This window comes from Dermochelys coriacea, chromosome 13 (genome assembly GCF_009764565.3).
Source record: "Dermochelys coriacea isolate rDerCor1 chromosome 13, rDerCor1.pri.v4, whole genome shotgun sequence".
In the NCBI taxonomy this organism is placed as follows: domain Eukaryota; kingdom Metazoa; phylum Chordata; order Testudines; family Dermochelyidae; genus Dermochelys; species Dermochelys coriacea.
The window spans coordinates 31847747-31869978 of record NC_050080.1 but is presented as its reverse complement, the minus strand read 5'-3'; the positions used below and the strand labels follow the sequence as shown (position 1 = coordinate 31869978).

Below are 22232 nucleotides of genomic sequence, written 5' to 3'. Positions count from 1 at the left end.
TTGAACACTTGTTCAAAGTAAAAAGTAAACTGACTAGTTTAGAAAGTGCATAGTTCAGTTCAAACTTTTACAATACTGATGTGGAACATGCTCAATTGTATATTAAAATAACCTACTATGGGCTTCTATAGCGGCCTCTGAATCTACGTTCTCTACTTCTAGAGCGGCTACGTCTGCGTTCTTTGCTTTTGCTGCGTTTCCTTTCCCGGCTTTTGCTCTTTTTCCTCTCACGATCACGGCTTCGTTTGCGCTCTTTACTTTTGCTCCTCTTCCTCTCATGACTGCGACTTCTGCTCTTGCTCTTTTTTCTCCTAAGAAAATACAACTTATGTTACAGATGTAAAGAAATCTCAATGTTGGCTTCTGTCATTATGCATTAGCTTTCCTCATCTAATTAGTCAGTCTTCTCCCTGACCAAAAAAAAAAAAAAATACTAATTTTAGTTCTGCAATCTGTAATGCCACAGACACTAACATAGGAACAGTGACATTATCAGTTTTTATATGCTTGATCAGCAATTAGCAAGAGAGATCAATTTAGAACTCTTAAAATTTGAGCATGAATGCTCCCTAGTTTCAAACTCTCATCTTTTGACTTTGTAAATATTAAAAAATACTAGGCCTCCAAGCATGGTAGTGGCGCTGAACATAAACTAGTACATATTAAATTCAACATCTAAATTACTATGTTGTAAAAATATTTCCAATTAGCATCCAAGCTTTCAACATCTGCTAAGATGGAGAGTCAAGTGGGGCTGCCTTTTCATAATAAAAATAAGACAAAAAGGACAAAATTACCTATTTTTTTTTTATCCTGACAGACAGACATCTTGAAATTTTGCAGCATTACTGTAACAGCAACATGCAACCGTCTTCACTTCCTATTAACTACAGAATTCCAGAAGAGCTGTTTAAATTTCACAAACATGAAACTGTTCACTGCTTATAAACTAAAATAGCAGTTACTTTTCTAAAAGATCATCACCGTACACAGAGCCCGAAACAAATATAGCTGGACCGAAAGGAGCGGAACAATAAGTCTGTCACACAATTCGATCCTTTCCATGCGTTTGGCTGCCCCCCCCCGCAAAACCAAAACTTAGGAGGCACCAGGAGCTGAAGACTGTCCTGCTGTCTCCACAACAAACAGAACACTTCACAAAGCCATCACTCTACATCTGACCTATCAGTCCTCATCTTCAGAGGAAGCCTGCATGTCACTTTCAAAAGACGAGTCTGGGAGGTTAAATTCATAACTTTGCTAGACAAAAACCAGACTGAATATACACACTGGATTTATGGATTACTACAACCACCTATAACCCACTAACAAACCCCCCATGCCCCCACACCCCCAATGACTGAAGGGGGGATTAATGGGCTGCTTCACATTGAATGGTCCCTTGAAATGTGTTAACTATTGATGCTAAACCAATCTGTCCCACCTTGTGTTTAGCTGTGACACTCTGAGTATGTTTCCCTGGCATGAAAAAGAGCTCTGTGTAAACTTCTCTCTCTCACCAACAGAAGTTGGTCCAATAAAAGATATTACCTCATCTACCCTCTCTCTAATAACCTGAGATCGACATACCTACAACACTAAATAAAAGATGTGGCATTTTACACCAGTCAACTTAAAAAAAATTCACACTTTTTTCAAGTTTTAGAAAAAAACAGACCAAAGTAAAAGTAACAGACTTCTGTAACAAAGAATATTTTTGAAGAACTTTCTATTAGGGCTGTCAATTAATCGCAGTTAACTCAAGCGATTAACTCAAAAAACTTAATTGCGATTAATCAGAGTTTTAATTACACTGTTAAACAATAGAGTACCAACTGAAATTTATTAAATATTTGGATGGTTTTTTACCTTTTCATATATATATATTGTATTCTGTGTTGTAATTGAAATCAAAGTGTACATTTTTATTACAAATATTTTCACTGTAAAAATCGAACAAAAGAAATAGCATTTTTCAATTCCTCTCATTCAAGTACTGTAGTGCAATCTCTGTCATGAAAGTGCAACTTACAAATGTAGATTTTTTTTTTGGTTACATAACTGCACTCAAAAATAAAACATAAAACTTCAGAGCCTACAAGTCGACTCAGTCCTACTTCTTGTTCAGCCAACGCTAAGACAAACAAGTTTGTCTACATTTACAGGAGATAATACTGCCCTCTTCTTTTTTACAACGTCAACAGAAAGTGAGAACAGGCATTTGAATGGCACTTTTGTACCCAGAAAAGGAGTACTTGTGGCACCTTAGAGACTAACAAATTTATTAGAGCATAAGCTTTCGTGAGCTACAGCTCACTTCATCGGATGCATCGGATGCTGTAGCTCACGAAAGCTTATGCTCTAATAAATTTGTTAGTCTCTAAGGTGCCACAAGTACTCCTTTTCTTTTTGCGAATACAGACTAACACGGCTGCTACTCTGAAACTTTTGTACCCGGCACTGCAAGGTATTAGAGTGCCAGATATGCTAACCATTCATATGCTCCTTCATGCTTCAGCCACCATTCCAGAAGACATGCTTCCATGCAGACGACGTTTGTTTAAAAAAAAAAAAAAAAAGCTTTAAATTTAATTTGTGACTGAACTCCTTGAGGGAAAGAGTTTTACCCTGCTCTGTTTTACCCACATTCTGCCATACATTTCACATTATAGCAGTCTTGGATGATGACTCAGCACATGGTCATTTTAAGAACATTTTCACTGCAGATTTCACAAAAAAAAAAAACCCAAAGAAGGTACCAATGTGAGATTTCTAAAGATAGCTACAGCACTTGACCCAAGGTTTAACAATCTGAAGTGCCTTCCAAAAATCTATGGGGAAGAAGGCATGGAGCTTGCTTTCAGAAGTCTTAAGAGTAACACTGAGATGCAAACTACAAAACCCGAAACACCAAAAAAGAAAATCAACCCTCTGCTGGTGGCATCTGACTCAGATAAAGAAAATGAACATGCATCAGTCCACACTGCTTTGGATTATTATCGAACAGAACATATCATCAGCACGGACGCATGTCCCTTGGAAGGGTGGCTGAAGCATGAAAGGACATATGAATCTTTAGTGCATCTGATAAGTAAATATCTTGTGACGCCGGCTACAACAGTGGCATGAGAACACCTGTTCTCATTTTCAGGTAACATTGTAAATAAGAAGCTGGCAGCATTATCTCCTGCAATGTAAACAAACTTGTTTGTCTGAGTGATAGACTGAACAAGAAATAGGACTGAGTGGACTTAGGCTCCAAAATTTTAGATTATTTTATTTTTTAATGAAGTTTTTTTGTACATTTGTAAGTTCAACTTTCATGATGGAGACTGCACTTTAATACTTGTATTAGGACAACTAAAAATACTAGTTCTTTTTTGTTGTTTTCTTACAGTGCAAATACTTGTAATCAAAAATAAATATAAAATGAGCATGGTGCACTTTGTATTCTGTGTTGTAACTGAAATCCATATATTCAAAAATTTAGAAAACATCCAAAAATATTTAAATAAATGATATTCTATTATTAACAGTGCGATTAATCAGCCCTACTTTCTGTTTGAGCATTTCAAAACACTGTAGTCTGTTTCACTCTTTCCTCTTTTGTGGACCTTTCACTCAGCAAGAAAGGAGAAAAAAGCCATTGGGAGACAGGACAATTATAAAAACCAAGACAAGAGATTTCACAGGAAAATCCAACACAAACATTTTTTTTAGAAATGTCCAGATTTTATTGCATCCTCTTAAAACTACTCTTAAGTTATATCTCAGTCATTACACCCTCCTACAATCCATGCTCTCCAATATCTTCATGAAACCACTGACAACTGGTGAGAAAACACAGCTCAAGTGACAACAACGGCCAGCTCTACATCTCCTTTACATCAGACAAAAGGTACAGTCTCCCATCTTTTACCATACTTTGCCAAAATCAGCAACTGGATGAAGACCAACTGGCGAAAGCTGAACCCAGTCAACACTGAGGCAAGGATGGTAGTCAGAGGGAAGCACTTTGAAGAGCTCCAGTCTTATAACTTCCCCCTCTATCACTGGCATCCACCCTCGGATACTTACCTGAACTTGGGTGTCTTACTTCCGGTGCTAATGAATGGCTATGTAGCCATCATCCTGACAACAGTCACTTGGATCTATTTACAGCCAGAAAATTGACCACATTCGCACAAAGATTCAACTACTGTGATCCACAGTCACGACTGCTGCAACTATCACCATCCTGGTCAGGTGATCGGTAATATATCCCTACTGCTAAATTCTTATTCTTAGAGCATGGAATTACTATCCATAGACATTCTATGGTATAGTTTGGTTCATTTAAGATTTTTACTTCATTTGATTCTACGCTTTAACATATAGTGCCACTCCCCTAACCAGCACAACCTGTTCTGTCCTTCCGAAATATTTTGTACCCTAGTATTACTATGTCCCATTGATTATCCTCATTCCACCAAGTTTCTGTGATGCTTATTATATCTATATTATCTCTAATGGTTCCTGGACTTCTCTCTCACTACTGTCCTCTCCCCTGACCCCGCACCCTCAGTACCCACCACAGCACAGGACTCCTAAGGTGGTCAGATTAAAAAAAAACAAAACAAACTAATGTTTATACCATGAACACCACTCTTTAGTAAAGCTCCCCCCCCCCCCCCGCTTTCCTTTTCCTCCCTTTGCTTCCCCAGCAACGAATCCACCCCAAAACAGAAGGAATCTCTTAATAATGCCAACCAGACAAATCTAATCTATAAAATGATTTTGCATAGAAAGAGCCGAAGGTGGAATAGACTAATAATACCCAGCTCTCAATTACCGCTTTTCATCAGTAGATCTCAAAACACTTCACCAACCAGGTCAGTGAATTAACTTCTATCTTAACTATGGAGCAACAGAGCAACTAACCCCTCTTTTAAAAAACCACACACCACACACAACCCATGCACCCCTCCCCCCACAACCAGGAAACAGTGAAACTAACTATTTGCAAAATACTGCCAAATGCACCAAGTAAAATGAAAGAAAAGAGCAGCTTTAATCTTTAATTTACAGTAATCTTCGGTGTTATAAATAAAATCATATAGAGGGAAGTGTGTTTTTTTTTTTAAGCTGATAGTGTCCTTTTAGTACAAACTATCTTGGATTTAATCAAGAAACTTGACTGCTCATTCCATTCGTTCATGTAATTAGGTGAAACTAGCTGTTTTTCATTTTAACAGAAATGCTATAGGCTCAATAGAAGGGTTCATCAACCATAATGGTCTATTTTAAATTAATCAAATTGGGTGAAAAACTGTTGTAGAACCTTTACTCAGAAGTGCTTTGGGGGACCAAAAAGAAAACCTCGGAGCAAAACCCACATAAGTTGTTGGTAGCAAGAGAGGAATTTTCTCAAATAGCATATAGCAGCAGGATCAAAAGTGTAGACATGAAGCATGAATAAGAAATGAGAGATGCTGCAAAGTACGGACAGCTCATCTGCTGCTGGTCAGAAGCAGTCATCAACCACTGCAACAGAACCACTGATCATTAGCAACACATCCAAATGTATGAAAAGACAAATTGTGTCTCAACTGTTTCATCCGCTCCACCATCTTCTTTACCAACACATTTTCTGGCTCCTCAACATATTACTCTGACTCAGACAGAATCCCTATGAAACAATATATTTCCCTGTTTAATTTTCAAGCTAAGAATAATACAATTAGAAAGCTAATTAGGAATAATAATACAATTAGGAAGCTTCCTCTCCCTCCCCCCCAAATGAAAATGCTACTACTCAAGGAATAGTACCGAACACTGAGTAGCCATGCATCCATCATTTCTACCCTCTCTTTCCCTCCCTCTCAAATACACTGCCTCACATTAGGTATTGTTTTCAGTACATATGATCAAGCAACATCTTCAACTAACAAAATATGGCCATCATTCCTAGTAGCTACTGCAATGTTTCATTCTCAACAGCAGCTGTTAATGAGTACAGAGCTTATTTCCAATGCTCTCAGTAGAAAAACTCCCCACCGTCCTTCACAAGTGTGTAGAACATGGCACAGAGCAAGAACACTGGGGAAGTATACGTTTCTGCACTTCAGAAAAACCCTTCAATTTAGCATTAGTCACTTTACTTCTCTGTACTGATGTTTCCCATCCCATCTTTTGACAATCTTGTCTATTTAGAATGACTAAGCTCTTACTAGGCAGGGATGTCTTGCTATGAATTTGGCCAAGGCATAATGCAATGAGGCCCCGCGCTAGGTAAGGGCCTCTTGGCACTACCATAATACAAAGCAGCAGCACATTCCATCACCATCCAGCTACTGCTGAGGCAATAATTAAAGCAATACCTCTGTTAGAAAAGTGAGGAATTGGTTTCATTAATCCAAAAAAAAAAAAAAAAAAAAAGACCACAGGCCTGGTCATTCAGAATCTCATCGGAAGCAGAAAAACTTAACACTATTTTCCAATTTTTTTTTAAACTTGTCACTTAAACTAATACCCAGAATTGTTACAACTAAGAACAGACTAAAAAAATGTTTCCATATACTTTGTGCATTTAATATGGCAGCATAAACACTGTTCTGGTAGAGCCATCCACAGATACAAAATTTGTATCTGCACCAGATCCGTGATTGGCAAACATGGCCCATGGATGCAGATATCAAAAGGATATCCACAGATTTGCCAGGCTCTAATCGTTGGGTTTGTTTTTTGCAGTAGTGTCTATATCCATGTGGCACTTTCCAGACAGAGAAGACATGATTTTAGTTCTGAGAAAATTAGTCTACCCCCATCAGTGATTTTATTCTTTTGTCCAGGAGAGTCTCTCACGCTGCAACAACAAACAGAAATGTCCTAAAATAGAAAAACCTGACAGTAATACTCACAAAATAGACAGAAGGCCTCAGGGACAAGTTTTGGACCCGAAGTTGTTTAAAAATTGATCAGATTGAGTTGAGTGTTCCTTTATTTCTCTAGTGTGAAAGAGGGATGGACAAGTTGCTGTTGTGCTATCTTATGTACAAAATGAGCTTTAAGAAGTCTTCTTACTCTTTGTCCAGTGAGGCAACATTGGTCAAGAAACAAACTGTGGCCTCAGATCACACATTCATTCACACCTGTGATTTTACCAGTTAGCGGCAGCAGATAATGGGTAGATCAGACAAACATGTTCCACCTACTGCTCCATCAGTTGGCAAAGCTCCATGCATGTCAAATCCTTAGCTCCATGGTATATTAATACTGTTAGGCTTCCAAAGGACTGTTATACTTGTCGACACCAAACATGTGAACCATTGAACAATGTGTTATGTTTGCAGCTAGTCTTCAATAAGTATAGCAAGCATTTTGTTCACAGAATGGCACCTAGCTTACAAGGAAATCATTACTGAAGTGTTGGCCCAAGCTCCAGACAGAGACAGTGAAGGCTTGTTCATCTGGAAGTTGGACATTCAATCACTGTAAAGGACTACTGACCTAAACTTGCTCTAGCCTGGTCACAAGTCAGAATTAATAAGACTTCAGTTATCAGTATCATTCTGATTGTGCAGTATGTTGTACTGGGGCAGGCTCTTAAGAGTCCCCTCTTATTTCTCTACCTTACTCAGTCTTCAGCACCAAGGGACTTGGACTCAAACCAGACACATCTAGTTGAGAAATGCCCATACCAGCTGGGGATTCAGGTCTGGCTCTACAAAGACCCAAAATACTATTCACTGTCAACACAGGCTATATGAAACCCCTTAAAGTGTGGTTTAGTCAGAAGAGCATCTATATAAAAATGGCATTTTGACTCAGCCACAGCAATTATGCGACAGCAAGCTGGAGACTGTTCTAGCTCACACAATTGTTAAATTTCTAATGCAGGGCCACTTTCTGCTGTTACACAGGTAGCTGAATTTAACCCAACGTATATTTTAGCAATAAAGATATGCAATACAAAAAAAAAAAAATATATACAGCTTAACTTTCAGATCCCAGGCTGAGTTGGAAGTTAGAAAATCCATCTTTTTACTTGTGACCTATGCACATTTGACCTTAGAGTCTGATACACAAACCTGGAACCCAATTAAGCCTTTTTTTTTTTAAAGAAATATTTAAATGTGTCCAAATTTCTCTTCGGAACAGAGCCAAACTTCAGTTTTCTCCTACAGCAAATATCAAATATTTTAATCAAAATGTGTTTGTAATTTAAGTAACCTTATTTTACGTATTTGAATTTTTAAGCGTTTTCTGTTCAACTCCAGATGCTTGATTGTTTTGTAAGGAAAGCTTTCCTTGGGTTTCTCTCATTGCAGAGTGCATGGTCCTTGCCTATACAGGTCAACAGTAATTGGTTCAAAAAAAAAAAGCACAGTATCAATCAGGATACTGACCAGGTGGACATTATGAAACAAAACACATTGCTAAGTCTATCCTGGAGGAGATAAATACAATAAATTCTCTCTAGATTTGTTGTACTTTGTACAAGTTTGTTAGTTATTTTGGATTAGGGAGTAGAGGGAAGATTCATTCAAACAACAGCTTTTTACACACAATTCTAATTCAAGGAATAAAGTGTTGAAAGGAGTTAAAACTGTATTAGCCTGATACTGGCCAACACAAGTGACCACATTTCTATGAGCTTTCCCAGTTAGAACATGAGGCCACTGAATTTCTCTGAACCACAAGTCCTTCAAATTCACATCATTAGTGCACAAATGTAATTACAATTATTTCAAAAATTAACCCAAAATATATGAAACTCACTGATAGCATAAAATGTTATGGGGACAGTGTCATTCTCTTTAAGCCCTCAAAACTGTTCTAGTTTAGTAGGGGTTGTAATCTGGATACGTTTTTTTTTTTTTAAAGGACATTATTAATTGAAAATTTATACCACAGATATCAACTGTGTAAGAGGTAGTCGTATTTGTTTGGAATGCCATAAACAGCAAAAGACAAACGGAAGGATTTCCATTTTATTTTCTTGGTCAGTACTACATACGTTCAAAAGTAAAAACAAAGAATACTTGACAGAGTTCCCTAGAAGTGTCAGTATACAGATAAACACTTACTTCTTGCTGCGCTCTTCATGGCCATTGGCACTGCTCAATTTGTTCTCATCCTAAGCAGGGTTGATAGAAGAACATCGTGAGGACGAAGTGGTAACATTTCAAGTGGTCAAAGGGTAATGGGAATAGGAATAAGAAAATACAAAACAAAAATTTTAATACTAAATTACGTGTTTATAGTTTAATATGGAAAGCTATAAAAATTTAAGTAGGCATGTTTAACCACTTTGCTGTTTACATTTAAGACATACAATTATAAAATACAAGAATTACAGTTTTTAAAAATATATTAAATTGTAGATACTTCCTTACATGGTTTAGATAGTAAATTATCCTGTAGATTTCAGCACTCAAGTGGTTAAATGTTATTTCTATAAAATGTAAGAGGAAGTTTCAGGTTTAAGCATTTTTCATGTGCTATGATCCCTTTGATCAGTACCAAGGCTATATCTCTGCCTAAGCCCCAAGTGGCCATGCTAGCAGCCAGCCACTATCGATTTCTTGTGACCGATGCCATTCCTGAGATCTTCGCTCATTTTCGTTGGAGGGTTGTAAGAGCTTGATGCCACCTCTGTCACACATCTCGCCCTGAAGCAAACAGGGATTCACACTGCTTTAGTAACGTCGACTCCCAAGAAAGTCATCAAAAATCCACCAGTCCAGCCTAAACATTCCCTATTTCCATACCTGTTTACATGGAAAATATCCATGTTAAACTAGGACACAAGAATCTTAACATTACAAATTATGACTCTCTCCAAGATTTTACGTAACTGCTAAACATTACATAAAACTAAATATACAGTGTTTAAAGCTTACAAATGCTCATCCGAAACTGATACCACATGGTTGTGCTAAACAGTCCAAAGTAAACTAACAGTAGCTGTTATATTTATTCTATAGTTTAATCATTCCAGCTACACCATGAGTACAACTGCTAAATTATTTCAAGTTTATACACATTTCTTGTGAAACCAGTGCTAATGCATGCATAATGTTAACACTTTCACCACCAATTGGTGAAAAAACGAAAAAAAGACAGTATACATTTGCTGCCTGTTAAGGAGACTAAGTACATCACTATTCTAGTCATTGAGAAGTTTTAACAGAATTTTGTGTCAAAATTGGTATTTCCTAATTCAACAACTAAAACAGAAGAGTACAAGGGCTATTTTTAGAATGACACTGCAGACTGTGATACTGTCTTTTACTTGCTAAGAACGTGTCTATTCAGGGATCCAAGAATTTTGGAAAGTTCTTTCACTCAGCAATTCATTTCCATCTGCCCTGTTAAAAGATTAACCATCACCAGTCTTCTAGGTTAAAAATAATGGTCAGACGCCTCTTGCACTGAGCAGACTCTTTAAAGATTTACTTGCCACGGACTGGTGAAAAGGTTATTCTTGGAACCCTGCTATTTTCCCAAACACTGCATTCACCTTGTTGCTATACCAAACTGGAGCTGGCAATTTTAGGCGAGTAATTGTTTTTTTTTTTTTCGTTTGTTTTTTTACCTAGGGGACCACGGTACAGCGATACGTCACTCAATTACTACCTTATGATTGACAGTTCACACTGGAATCAAAGGTGAATTCATGGGAGTAGAGGTGAGATATCGTTAGGCAAGTCTACAAAGAGAGATAGATGGGCATTTATTCATCACGCTGAAGTGAAACTACTGCACAATATAATTACATTAACAGTATATATTTACTTGCAAGTTACATGTAATGCATCTCCAATAAGATAAATCATGAGGGCTCCAGGGATGTTAGTTTACAGTTCAGCAGTAGTTTCATGAATAAGGCTAAATTAAGGTAAGTACAAGACCTCACAGGCACATTTTTCTCACCTTCTTGTAAGGAGCCTCAAGCATTGCTTCAATATCAATATCGTCAGCCATTTTTCAGGACACCTGAAAGGAAAAGCAAAATCCATTAGATAGAAAAAGAGCCCATAAACTACATCAATTAATAGCTCCCAAGGCACTTGTACTTTTGGTGACAATGCCAATGTTGGGACCGACCCCAAATTAACAAAATGATTTTTAGTTACAATGCATGCTCATAGGTTTGGCAAGCTGGTCAACTGACCATCCTCAAATACTGTTAAATATTCCATCAAGAATGCCCTGAGGCCTACCTTTTTGACTACATCATGATGTTTGTTATCAGTTACCAAGCTTACCTAAATGTCTTTAATCAATCACTTTACTATATGCTAATGCCACATATTGGGAAAAAGGTGAACTAACCGAAAGCTGAGCATCTTGATTGGCTTGAATCTTCTCGAACAAACGTGCGTATGTATGAATGAGTATCTTTATTTGTATGCAAGGCCATCACTGCATACGGCAGTTTACAAACACAAGTTAAAAAATACTGTCCCTGCCCTGAAGAGTTAAATTGACTAGACAAATACAGAAATTAATCGAAAGGAAAAAAAGCGGGAGAAGGGTTCACAATAATTCAACTACCTCTCCAAACAAAGAGAAAAGACATACTGCCATTAAGCTGCCTACCTAATGTAAGTGCATTTAAAATTTTTCTTTTATAATTGCCATATCAGGTGGATAAAAATCAATGATTTTTTTTAATCAGTTTTTGATTTTAATCAGATTTTTTTGATAAAATGCTTTGAGGAAAAAAACCTATGATACAGTGGGTTCTCGGGGAAAAATTCCCTAATGGAGGACACAGCTGTCTCTAGGAACCCCTGGACTTCCAAGAGCTAAGCAGATCAAAGCAAGCATATTAAAGCAGCTAAGCTTTGATCAAAGCATGCATATCTATCATACTGAGGAGATTTAATCTTCAAGACTCATAAGAAATGGAAAGGGAGGTGGATTTTTTTTTCTGCTGTTTTTAAAATTAAACAGGCAGCTAGTATTGTTTTTAAAATTATTATTATGAACAAGTTTAAGCTTTGTTGTAACATGCGTTGTTTGCCTGGACTGCTCAAGACCCGATTGCTTGTGTAGGAGGAACTCTGAGTTGGCTTCTTCAATACCTTCATGCTGTTTCACATCTGATACTCCTTGATGAAACATAGGAGCCTTGTCTTATAACAGGCTTATTTAAAGCGATATAAGCTACGAAAGTGAGATCTCGGAAGAGTGTTGCCATTTTCATAATGCAATAAAAATACTGTAATGATTTATAATAGTGTGTAATAAGCATGTCAAAAACAATTTGTATTTCCAAGATCACTGCTTTTATAATTTATCCTCATGTAAAGGAGAAAACCCCTGGAAATATTCATTTTTAGGAGGGGGTTCATGAGACACGACATTTTAGTGAAAGGGGTTCACAGGTTGTTACAGTTTGGGAACCATTGATTTAGGTTAATCTTTCTATCTACCCAATGGGACTCAGTGCTCAGTCTAGAAGATACTATCAGAGATTGTTAGTTTTGCAGTTCTCAAACTGTGGATTTGTCTCCAGAAATAACATGCTTGTTAACAGCAAAAATGTTTTTAAATAAATAAGTATATAGAGGTGAGAAACAGACTTCAATCCTATTGTCCCTCTGCAAATTTTTGTACACAGAGTCAATCCCCTATCTCTCTCTAAAAATGCAAAGTTTCAAAAAGTTCAATGAATAGAAGATTCTTGGGGGCAGAATAGATATGGACAAAGAGAAGAAGTCTGGAGATCAATGTGAGAAGGGAGGGACAGGCAGTAGAAACAAAAGTCAAACTGTTTGAGCAGCATATTCCAGAAGTCTTGAGGTCTTTCTGAGTGTAGCCTTCATTGATTTGAGATCTACCATACCATTCTCTCATTAGAAGGGAAAACCTATAATAGCAGAAGGTCGTAAAAGAGACCCAGTTTGGGAATATTTTAATGAAGTTCCTCTACTTGGGAACAGTGCAACAAAGAAATACAAGGCCCGATTGCCCGAATGAAAGAAAATCATGAGAAGTGTTCCTTCTCAGGAGGAAGCTGTGTTGAAGATGATGAAAGGAATGTGTCTGAACATGCAGGATCTTCAGGTTGGTCAACTTTTTTTATTTCATACTTCTTTCTTAAGGACTGCCTGTCTTCCCTCTAGACTATTCTTGAATTCTCACGTTTGAGTAAAAAATATACATCTCTACCTCAATATAACGCAACCCGATATAACACGAATTCAGATATAACGCAGTAAAGCAGCGCTCCAGGGGGCAGGGCGGCACACTCAGGTGCATCAAAGCAAGTTCGATAAAACACGGTTTCACTTGTAACACAGAAAGATTTTTTGGCTCCTGAGGACAGCATTATATCAGGGTAGAGGTGTAGCTGTTACTCTATGGTAGTATCACTTTAGATGCAGTTGTGCTTAAAAAAATAAATAGCTGAAATAGGCATATCTTCCTTTTACAATTTCACCTTTAAAGTAGCACTGACACTCAGTGCATGCAATGAGTAATATTAAATGAGCAGTATGGTAATAATTAAATAACTGCGTTGACTTATTTTGTTTAGGAGAATCCATCTTCCACATACAGGATTCTGAAGGCTATCCACCTTCAAGATCACCATCATTTTGTATAGTTTCAGAGTTATCTGCCAATGATAGTCTTTCAGTCACATCATGTATGTCACATAGCCACAGTATATCACCTATAGCAAAAAGAAAAAAAATCTCCATCATCCAGAAACAACCAGAGATAAATTTGTGATAAGAACCAGCAGATTACAAAAAGGTAATTGATGAAAAAATTGCCCAGTTTATGCAACAAACTCTCCTTTCCATATGACTGAGAACCCACACTTCATTAACATGGTTCAGTCATTAAGACCAGGATATAGTCCACCTAACAGAGCAGATGTCGCAGGCAAATTGCTGGATAACGTGAATGAAAGAAATTAAGCAGTGTGCAAAAGGTCTAGATAGTGATATTGTTAACCTGAGTCTTGATGGGTGGATCAACAGCCACAATGCTCCCGTTGTATGTGCCTGTGTGACAACAGAAGAAGTAAATGTCTTCCTTACAGAAACAACTGATACACCAGGAAACGCACACACAGCAGAATACTTACAAGAAGTAGCAGTAAAAGGTATAACAAACGGTAAAAAAAAATTCAAACGTCTAGAACGCCGCTTGGTCACAGACAATGCTATGCTGCAAATGTATCCAAGATGAGAAGAAATTTAGAAAAGAGTCCCAAGCCAATAACATACGGTTTCAGTGATCATTTTATGCACCTCCTAGCAAAAGACTTCAGTGTTCCAGAAATAAAAGGCTAATGCTGTTGAAATTGCAAAATACTTCTGTAACCACCACTTTGCAGCAGCTGCTCTGGAAAAAAAAAAAAAAAAAATGAGAGGAACCAAGCTAACACTCCCACAAGACGTGCAATGGAACTCAGTAATGGACTGTTTTGAGCACGATATCAAGAACTGGCCTAATCGGATGACAGTTTGTGAAGGGGGAAGGGATAGCTCAGTGGTTTGTGCACTGGCCTGCTAAACCCAGGGTTGTGAGTTCAATCCTTGAAGGGGCCATTTAGAGAACTGGGGCAAAAATTGGGGATTGGTCCTGCTTTGAGCAGGGGGTTGGACTAGATCTCCTGAGGTCCCTTCCAACCCTGATATTCTATTCTATAACAAAATCGTGAAAAAATAGATGGCACTGTCACAGTCAAAGTTCTCAACATTGGGCTTAAGAGCAATGTTGAACACATGCTGAGTACCCTGAAGCCTATTTCCGTTGCCTTGAACAAAATGCAGGGAAGTAGCTGTTTTATTGCTGACACTGTTGAAATTAGGAAGGAACTGAATGAGATCTTAAAAAGAGAAATATGCAATGATGGAGTTCAATTACAAGCATTAAAAAAAAACAAATTGGACAAACACTATCTCCAGCTCATTTTCTTGCAAATATTCTCAATACTCAGTACCAGGGTCAAACCTTAACTGCTGAAGACGACAATTTGGCTATTACATGGACATCCAGCAATCATCCCTCCATAATACCAACGATAATAAACTTCAGAGCAAAGGGTGAACCATTCAAGAAATATATGTTTTCTGATGTTTTAAATATAGGTTTTAAAGAAAGTCACACCAGTGAATTGGTGGAAGTCACTTAAGCACTTGGATTCAGAGACTGTTGACGTGATAATCTCACTTTTAACAGCAATAGCTTCTTCTGCCACTGTAGAAAGAATATTTTCTTCCTCTGGACTAATTCATTCCAAATTGAGAAATCGTTTGGGATCTGAAAAAGCAGGAAAGCTTGTTGTTCCTTTCCAGATTATGAACAAACAGGAAAAAGAAGGTGAAGACGACTGAGTTAACTGCAGGAGCCAATATTTTAAGTTTCTCATGTTGACCTGGCTGACAGTATTTTTGTTTTGTTTTTTTCAATATTTCATTTAGCTATTTTAACTAAAACAATTTTAACAAAAACAAACCTGATTTAAAAAAACTTGAATGTTTAAATTCAAAAATTCATGTGCTGTTTTGTTAAAATATTATATGTTTGCTGTTGAAGAAAAAAATCCAGAATGTTGTTGGTTTAGTTAAATAAAACAATTTAAATGTCTGTCTGGTGATGTTCTCCTCCAAATACAGCATGGCAAGAAAATCCTCCAAATATTAATGATTAACCTGTTGAACTGGAGATAGTTCACCTCCCAATGACTTAATAAATATCTGCTTCAATTACCTTTGGTAAATTAAATAATCAAACAATCATTCATTTTCTGATATAGCTGTAAAATTAATCTGGAAAGTTTTCAAAATCAATCACTTTATAAATGTATAGTGTGTACTTTCTAAAAATGAAATCTATATCTATCTCTGAGTTGTGAAGAATATGCATTAAGGTTATAACAACCAACAAGAACGCACTTTTATGTAGAAATCCATAATTAAATCGAGTCTTCCTGTCTATTAAATCAACCCTGTTGCTATAGTTTGTTTCCTGTTTAATTTTATTTTATTTTGTAATTGTTCACTCTTGTTCACATTTAAATGTGAAGCTAACATTGCTAAAAAAAAGTAGCAATGATTATTTTTTTTTAATAACTTCGTTTCATTGTTTCACATTTTCTGAGTTAAAATACTAATTAAATAACCGGTTTCTTGTAATTAGGCATACGTACCTAAAGCTAAGCCTACTGGAAACCACAGTCTTACTCACTACTCTTCTAATAAGTTAGCCCTTTAAAATATTTGAGCTATTATTTTTTAATTTTTTAAGTGATCAGTTAATTGACCAACTCTACATACTAATAAGGACCTTGTTAAAATGATACTGAGTGAGAAACATCGTATGGAGAAGAATCAGAAAGGAGTTTGCGGTGGGAATGTAACCTGCACACTGACAGTACAGAATGCGATATAAGCACCAGCTAAGATGAAGGTCAAAGAAAAGAACTGTGTGCCACCTGCTTCTTTATGAAAACGAATGTCGGAAAGATTCTCCCTATACCCAAATATGCTTATTTATTAGAAATTCAGGTCCTGCACCAAACTGAAGAACCAGTAGGGTTCGACACCAGTTACCAAAAGAAGCAACACCTAAGCAACAGAGAAGGGACATGTATGCAAACTACTTAAAACTTGGATTTTTGCAAATGTCCAAGTTTCATAGATTTCAATGCCAGAAAGTGCCATTATGATAACGTCTCACCTCCTGTATAGCACAGGCCAGCGAATTTGTCCATGTGTTTCCTGTATCAAGCTCAATAATTTGCAGATGAACTAGAGTTTTTCTTTGAGCCCTTAGCTCCACATACTTTCTCCCCAGGTAGGTACTTTTAGACTGACCAAGTTGTCTCTTAAAACTTGCTCTTCTACAAGCTAAAATAAATTGAATTCCTTAAATTACTCACTGCAAGGCAAGTGTTCCAGTCCTCATACTTCTTGTCTTCCCTGAAGCCTTCTCAATTTTTCTAATATCCTTTTTGAAGTGAGGATATCAGAACTGGACACAGTATACCAACTGCAGTCTCATCATATACAGAAGTAAAGTTACCTCCCCGTTCCTATGCCATATTCTCCTGTTTGTACATCCAAGGATAGCATTAGCTCCTATCCACAGCATTTCATTAACAGCTCATGTTCAGTTGGTTATCCACCATGATTCCCTATATCTTTTTCATGTAAATACTTTCCAGAATACAGTCCCCCATCCTGTAAATATGACCTATATGTTTTTTCTAAACATATATGCTTTTGCATTTACCAGTATTAAAAAAAATTTGTTTATATCCAACTTCCCAAGAGATTCAAATCCCTCAATGTTACTTATCCTTATTACCACTTCACCAATCTTTGGTATTATCTGCAAAGTTTATCAGCAACTATTTCATATTTTCAACCAGATCACTGACATGGAAATTGACTAGCATTGGGCCAAGAACAGATTTTTGTGGGACCCCATTAGAAACACTTCCTTTCAATGAATCCCATTGAAATGTGGACAAGCGTGATCCAGTGGATACCATATTTAGATTTTCAGAAAGGGACGGTCCTCTAATGGTTGGCTGAATTGGTTAAAAGACAGAAAGCAAAGGGTAGGAATAAATGGTCATCTTTCAGAATGGTCTTCAATCCTGCTTCTTACCTCTGGAGGAACTTTGCTACACTGAAGCTTTGAACCAAGGACTGAAAGACCCATCCCAGCTGTGGATGTACTCCAGAGACTTGATTTGAACCTGCAGTTTATCCCATCACTGCTGCAAGCCTGAACCAAGAACTTTGCCATTACGCGCCAGCATTGTCTGACCTCCACTGGATATGGTAAATGTTCCATCACTTCTGGCCTTAAAATGTACAGGTGAGATTCTGTGAGCCCAGCACAGAAGTCACAGCCCAAGAGGAAGGGGGATGCTAAGCTAGCTACAAGCCACCTTTTGCACCCTTCTGATCTTGGGCTGCTCCATGGACTGCAGAGACCCCTGAAGAAATCCTGGAGGCCTGTGTAAATTACAGCAGTGTCAAGGACTGCTTTATGATCTGTAGTGCTTCCTGGAATGCATCTGATGAAGTGAGCTGTAGCTCACGAAAGCTTATGGTCTAATAAATTTGTTAGTCTCTAAGGTGCCACAAGTACTCCTTTTCTTTCAGAATGGAGAGAGGTAAATAGCCGTGTCCCCCAGGAGACCAGGGCTGTTCAACATATTCATAAACGATCTGGAAAAATGGTAGGTGGCAAAATTTGCAGACCATTACTCAAGATAAGTAAGTCTAAAGCTGACAGCGAAGAGTTACAAAGGGATCTCACTGAACTGGATGACTGGGCAACAAAACAACAGATGAAATTCAGTGGTGATAAACACAAAGTAATGCACACTGAAAAACAATGCCAGCTATACATACAAAATGATGTGGTCTAAATTAGCAGTTACCACTCAAGGAAGGGATCTTTGAGTCATTGTGGCTAGTTCTCTGTTCAGTGTGCAGCAGCAGTCAAAAAAAGTAACAGAAAAGGAAAGGGATAGATAAGACAAGATATCACAATGCCTGTATATAAATCTAGGGTTCCCCCACATCTGGTATGCCGAGTGCCAATCTGGTTGCCCCATCTCAAAAAAGATATATTGGAATTGGAAAAGGTACAGAGAAGCGCAACAAAAATGATTATGGGTATGGAATACCTTCCATATGAGGAAAGATGAAAGAGACTGGGACTGTTCAGCATGGAAAAGAGACGATTAAGGGGGGATATGATAGAGGTCTATAAAACCTGGACTGGTGTGGAGACAGTGAATACAGAAATGTTATTGACTCCCTCTCATAATACAAGAGCTAGGGGTCACCCAATGAAATTAATAGACAACAGGTTTAAAACAAAAGGAAGTACTTCACACAACACTTGGTCAACCTGTGGAACTCTTTGCCAGGGGATGTTGTGAAGGCCAAAACTATAACAGGGTTCAAAAAAGAACTAGGTAAGTTCCTAGAGGATAGGTCCATCAATGACTATTAGCCAGGATGGGCAGGGATGCAACACCATGATCTGAGTGTCCTTAGCCTCTGTTCACTAGAAGCTGGGTGCAGATGACAGGGGATGGATCACTTGATTGTCTGTTCTGTTCATTCCCTCTGAAGTACCTAGTATATTCGAATGTCAGAAGAGACGATACTAGGCTAGATGGATCATTGGTGGGGAACAGTTTCATAGACCCGAGGAAGAGTTCTGAATAAGCTCAAAAGCTTGTCTCTCTCACCAACAGGATTACTTAACCCATCTTGTATCTCTGATATCTTAGGAACAACATGGCTACAACACTGCATACAACTATAAAGTACCAAGTCAAACATTACAGAAGTTGTAGAGTTACCTTTACCAAATTTGTAATCTCATCAAAAACAACACCATTTATTTCACAATCCCTATTTTCCATAAACAATGTTGAATGGCACCTATTAATTTAATGCAGGGATAAGAATAGTAAGGATTCAACATTCCCATACTCTTCAATTGCAAAAACTCAAAATGACCTTACGTAAGTCATCCAACCAAGGGAACAGGGAAACAAAAACTTGTAACCTCTGATATTTCTATACAGAAAAAACCCTGAAGCCTTTTCAAGGCACCCAATCACAAAGCTGCAATTGGTACAAACCCTGCCTATGCCATAAGTATAATTTTTAATTGTAACCTGCAAAGTATTTTTGTATTGTACTCCTACCCTTTTTTTTTTCCTTCTTCATGATGTACAAAGGAGGCCTAGATGATGTTCCCCACCTTCAGTTTTCACCTGAGCAATTTCAGAAATATTAACTCTAGTCTTTTCTAGTTTTGCTGGAAGTCCTCTGGGAGGTCTCTGGGGTGTTTACTGTGAGCTGTAATATCTTCACTGAATTGAATTCCCCAAGAAATAAATGGATTTCCTTACAATGTGTTCAGTTAACAGGTGAGATACTAGTCTAAACAAAACAGTTTGTAGTTTTCACAAGAGTTACTATGTCAAGAAAAGCACTAGGGTTGAGTGCAGCGTTTACCTCAAGCTACAAAGGTGTCAAAGCTCCATTTGGCCTTGCCTACCTTGTGTTAGCAACATTCGTTAACAATGGATACAAAAAGAAAAGGAGGACTTGTGGCACCTTAGAGACTAACAAATTTATTAGAGCATAAGCTTTCGTGAGCTACAGCTCACTTCGTCGGATGCATCCGATGAAGTGAGCTGTAGCTCACGAAAGCTTATGCTCTAAGAAATTTGTTAGTCTCTAAGGTGCCACAAGTCCTCCTTTTCTTTTTGCGAATACAGACTAACACGGCTGCTACTCTGAAACCAATGGATACAAACACACTGTGCGTTCCTGGCCACGGCCAGGCCAAACCTGCCTTTTCCCACGGTGTTGCTACTTCATTTCAAGAGGTGGGAACAAAATACAGTCATTTTAGACCGTCCAGCGTCCGCTAGCTCAGCCCAGGTTTGGCGCCCATGGCACTCGCCCTCCCGCCGCCAGCCTAGAGCCGGAATTTATAACCCCCATCGAGCAGAAACGACTTTCCAGAGAGCCCTTCGCGCAGCTTGTCCCCGCGGGGAGGCGCAGAACCCGCAGGCGGCGGCGCCCCGTGCGCTCCCGGCCTCGGCGGCAGCAGCTGCGCCAGGGACGCTCTGGGCCGAGGCCCAGCTCGCCAACTACGCGGCTATGGGAACGAACCGCCAAGGTCCCGGCCAGACCAACCGCCGCGGCCTCCCCACAGCACCTCCAATAGCGGGGGGGGGGGGGTGACAACCGCTCAGGCCCCACAGCCCCGGGATTTCAGGCCAGGGCTCTCCCCGGGAAGGCGGGCCCGGCTGGGAAAACTGCCGGGAAGCCTCCCGGAGAAGACTGGGTAAAAGGGCCCGGCCAGGAGGGGAGGCTCTGCCCGCGGCCTCCCCCCCCCCCCCATGCGGCGGCGGGAAGGGCCCTCGGGCCGAACGCGGCCGCGGAACCGGACGGCCATGAGCGGGCGGGGGCCGCGCGCTTACCTGCGCTGCTGTGGGTTACGCTTCTTGCTCAGGTGCCCGGGATCCGGCGGCGCTAAGGACGGGGAGAGGCCCAGCGGCAGCGAGTCCCTCAGAAAGGGGGAGGAGGGAGCTCGGATACTGAAGGCCGCTCCCGGCCAACTCTAGCAGCAGCGGCGGCGGCGACTGCTCCCTGAAATGGCGCCTGCCGCGTCTGGCTGCTTGGGAGCTCCGCGCACTCACACACGGGGCCGCCCAGAGGCCGCTGCACGGGCTCTCGCGAGACTAAGACAAAACAAACAAGGCTGAGCGCGTCCTTGACACACGAATGTCGCGAGACACCACACCCGGAAGCAGACTTGAACAATCGCGAGAGTAAGAACTAGGCCCCGCCAAAGTATGCTCGCCTCCCCGTAGGCTCAAAGTCTCGCGAGATTGGGGTCTGCAGCAACCGCAATAGAAAGGTCAAAGGTGAAATTTGGCTATTTAAACAAGAAGTAAAATTCGTTACCAGTCTTCTCTCCCCGGTTGGGAGTGGGAGTGGGAGTGGGAGTGGGAGTGGGAGTGGGAGTGGGAGTGGGAGTGGGAGTGGGAGTGGTCAATGCTGTCACAGCGGGGTCCATGCCCCCTGGGTGAAGGGGGGGGTCCATCCCCTCCAGGCGCGCTGTGCCGGGGGGGGTCCCCACACTGGTGTCGTGACTGTCGCTCAGTTATGCCCACCTCTCTCTGCCCAGCTCTAATAAAGGCCTTGTTTACACTGGACAGTTTTCTGCCATGGCACTGCCATATAGGGTTGCCAAATTTCTAATAGCACAAAACCCAAAGACCCCTGCCCCCTCTTCTCTGAAGCCCCTCCCTCCATTGCTTGCTCTCCCCCACACTCACTCACTTTCACCGGGCTGGGGTAGGGGTTGGGGGCTAGTGGGCTCCAGGGGGGGTCGGAAATGAGGGGTTCAGGGTGCAGGAGAGGGCTGGGTTAGGGGTTTGGGGTGTGGGGGGACAAGGGCTCCAGCTGGGTTGTGGGGCTGGGGATGAAGGGTTTGGGGTGAAGGAGGGGGCTCAGGGCAGGGGCAGGTTTTTGGGGTGATGTGCAGGCTCTGGGAGGGAGTTTGGTTGGGGCCGGGGGTTGCAGTGTGGGGTCCCGGCAGCACTTACCATGACTCCGAGGAAGTGGCCGCCAGGTCCCTGCAGGCCATAGGGTTCCCGGCCAATGTAAGCTGTGGAGCTGGCACCCAGGCAGAGGCTGCGTGTGGAGCTTCCCTGGCTGCCC

General features: G+C 40.0%; 1 protein-coding gene across 7 annotated transcripts in view; it reads right to left on the bottom strand.

The window, feature by feature from the left end:
• RBM39 (RNA binding motif protein 39) overlaps nt 1–21393 on the bottom strand; it is a 49702-nt gene extending 28309 nt beyond the window's left edge. For 4 of the 7 annotated variants that reach the window (XM_038369115.2, XM_043496253.1, XM_043496254.1 and 1 more), the window contains exons 1-4: nt 20987–21312; nt 10918–10980; nt 9069–9118; nt 117–311 (exon numbers count right to left, since the gene is read on the bottom strand). In XM_038369115.2, the coding sequence (XP_038225043.1) occupies nt 117–311; nt 9069–9118; nt 10918–10968 (296 nt within the window). In that variant the 5' untranslated portion in view covers nt 10969–10980; nt 20987–21312. Of the gene's footprint in view, nt 1–116; nt 312–9068; nt 9119–9377; nt 9437–10620; nt 10694–10917; nt 10986–20986 lie in introns of those variants that run through there. The other 3 variants (XM_038369114.2, XM_043496256.1, XM_043496255.1) reach the window with 3 other exon arrangements.
• Nucleotides 21394–22232: the final 839 nt, after the last annotated feature.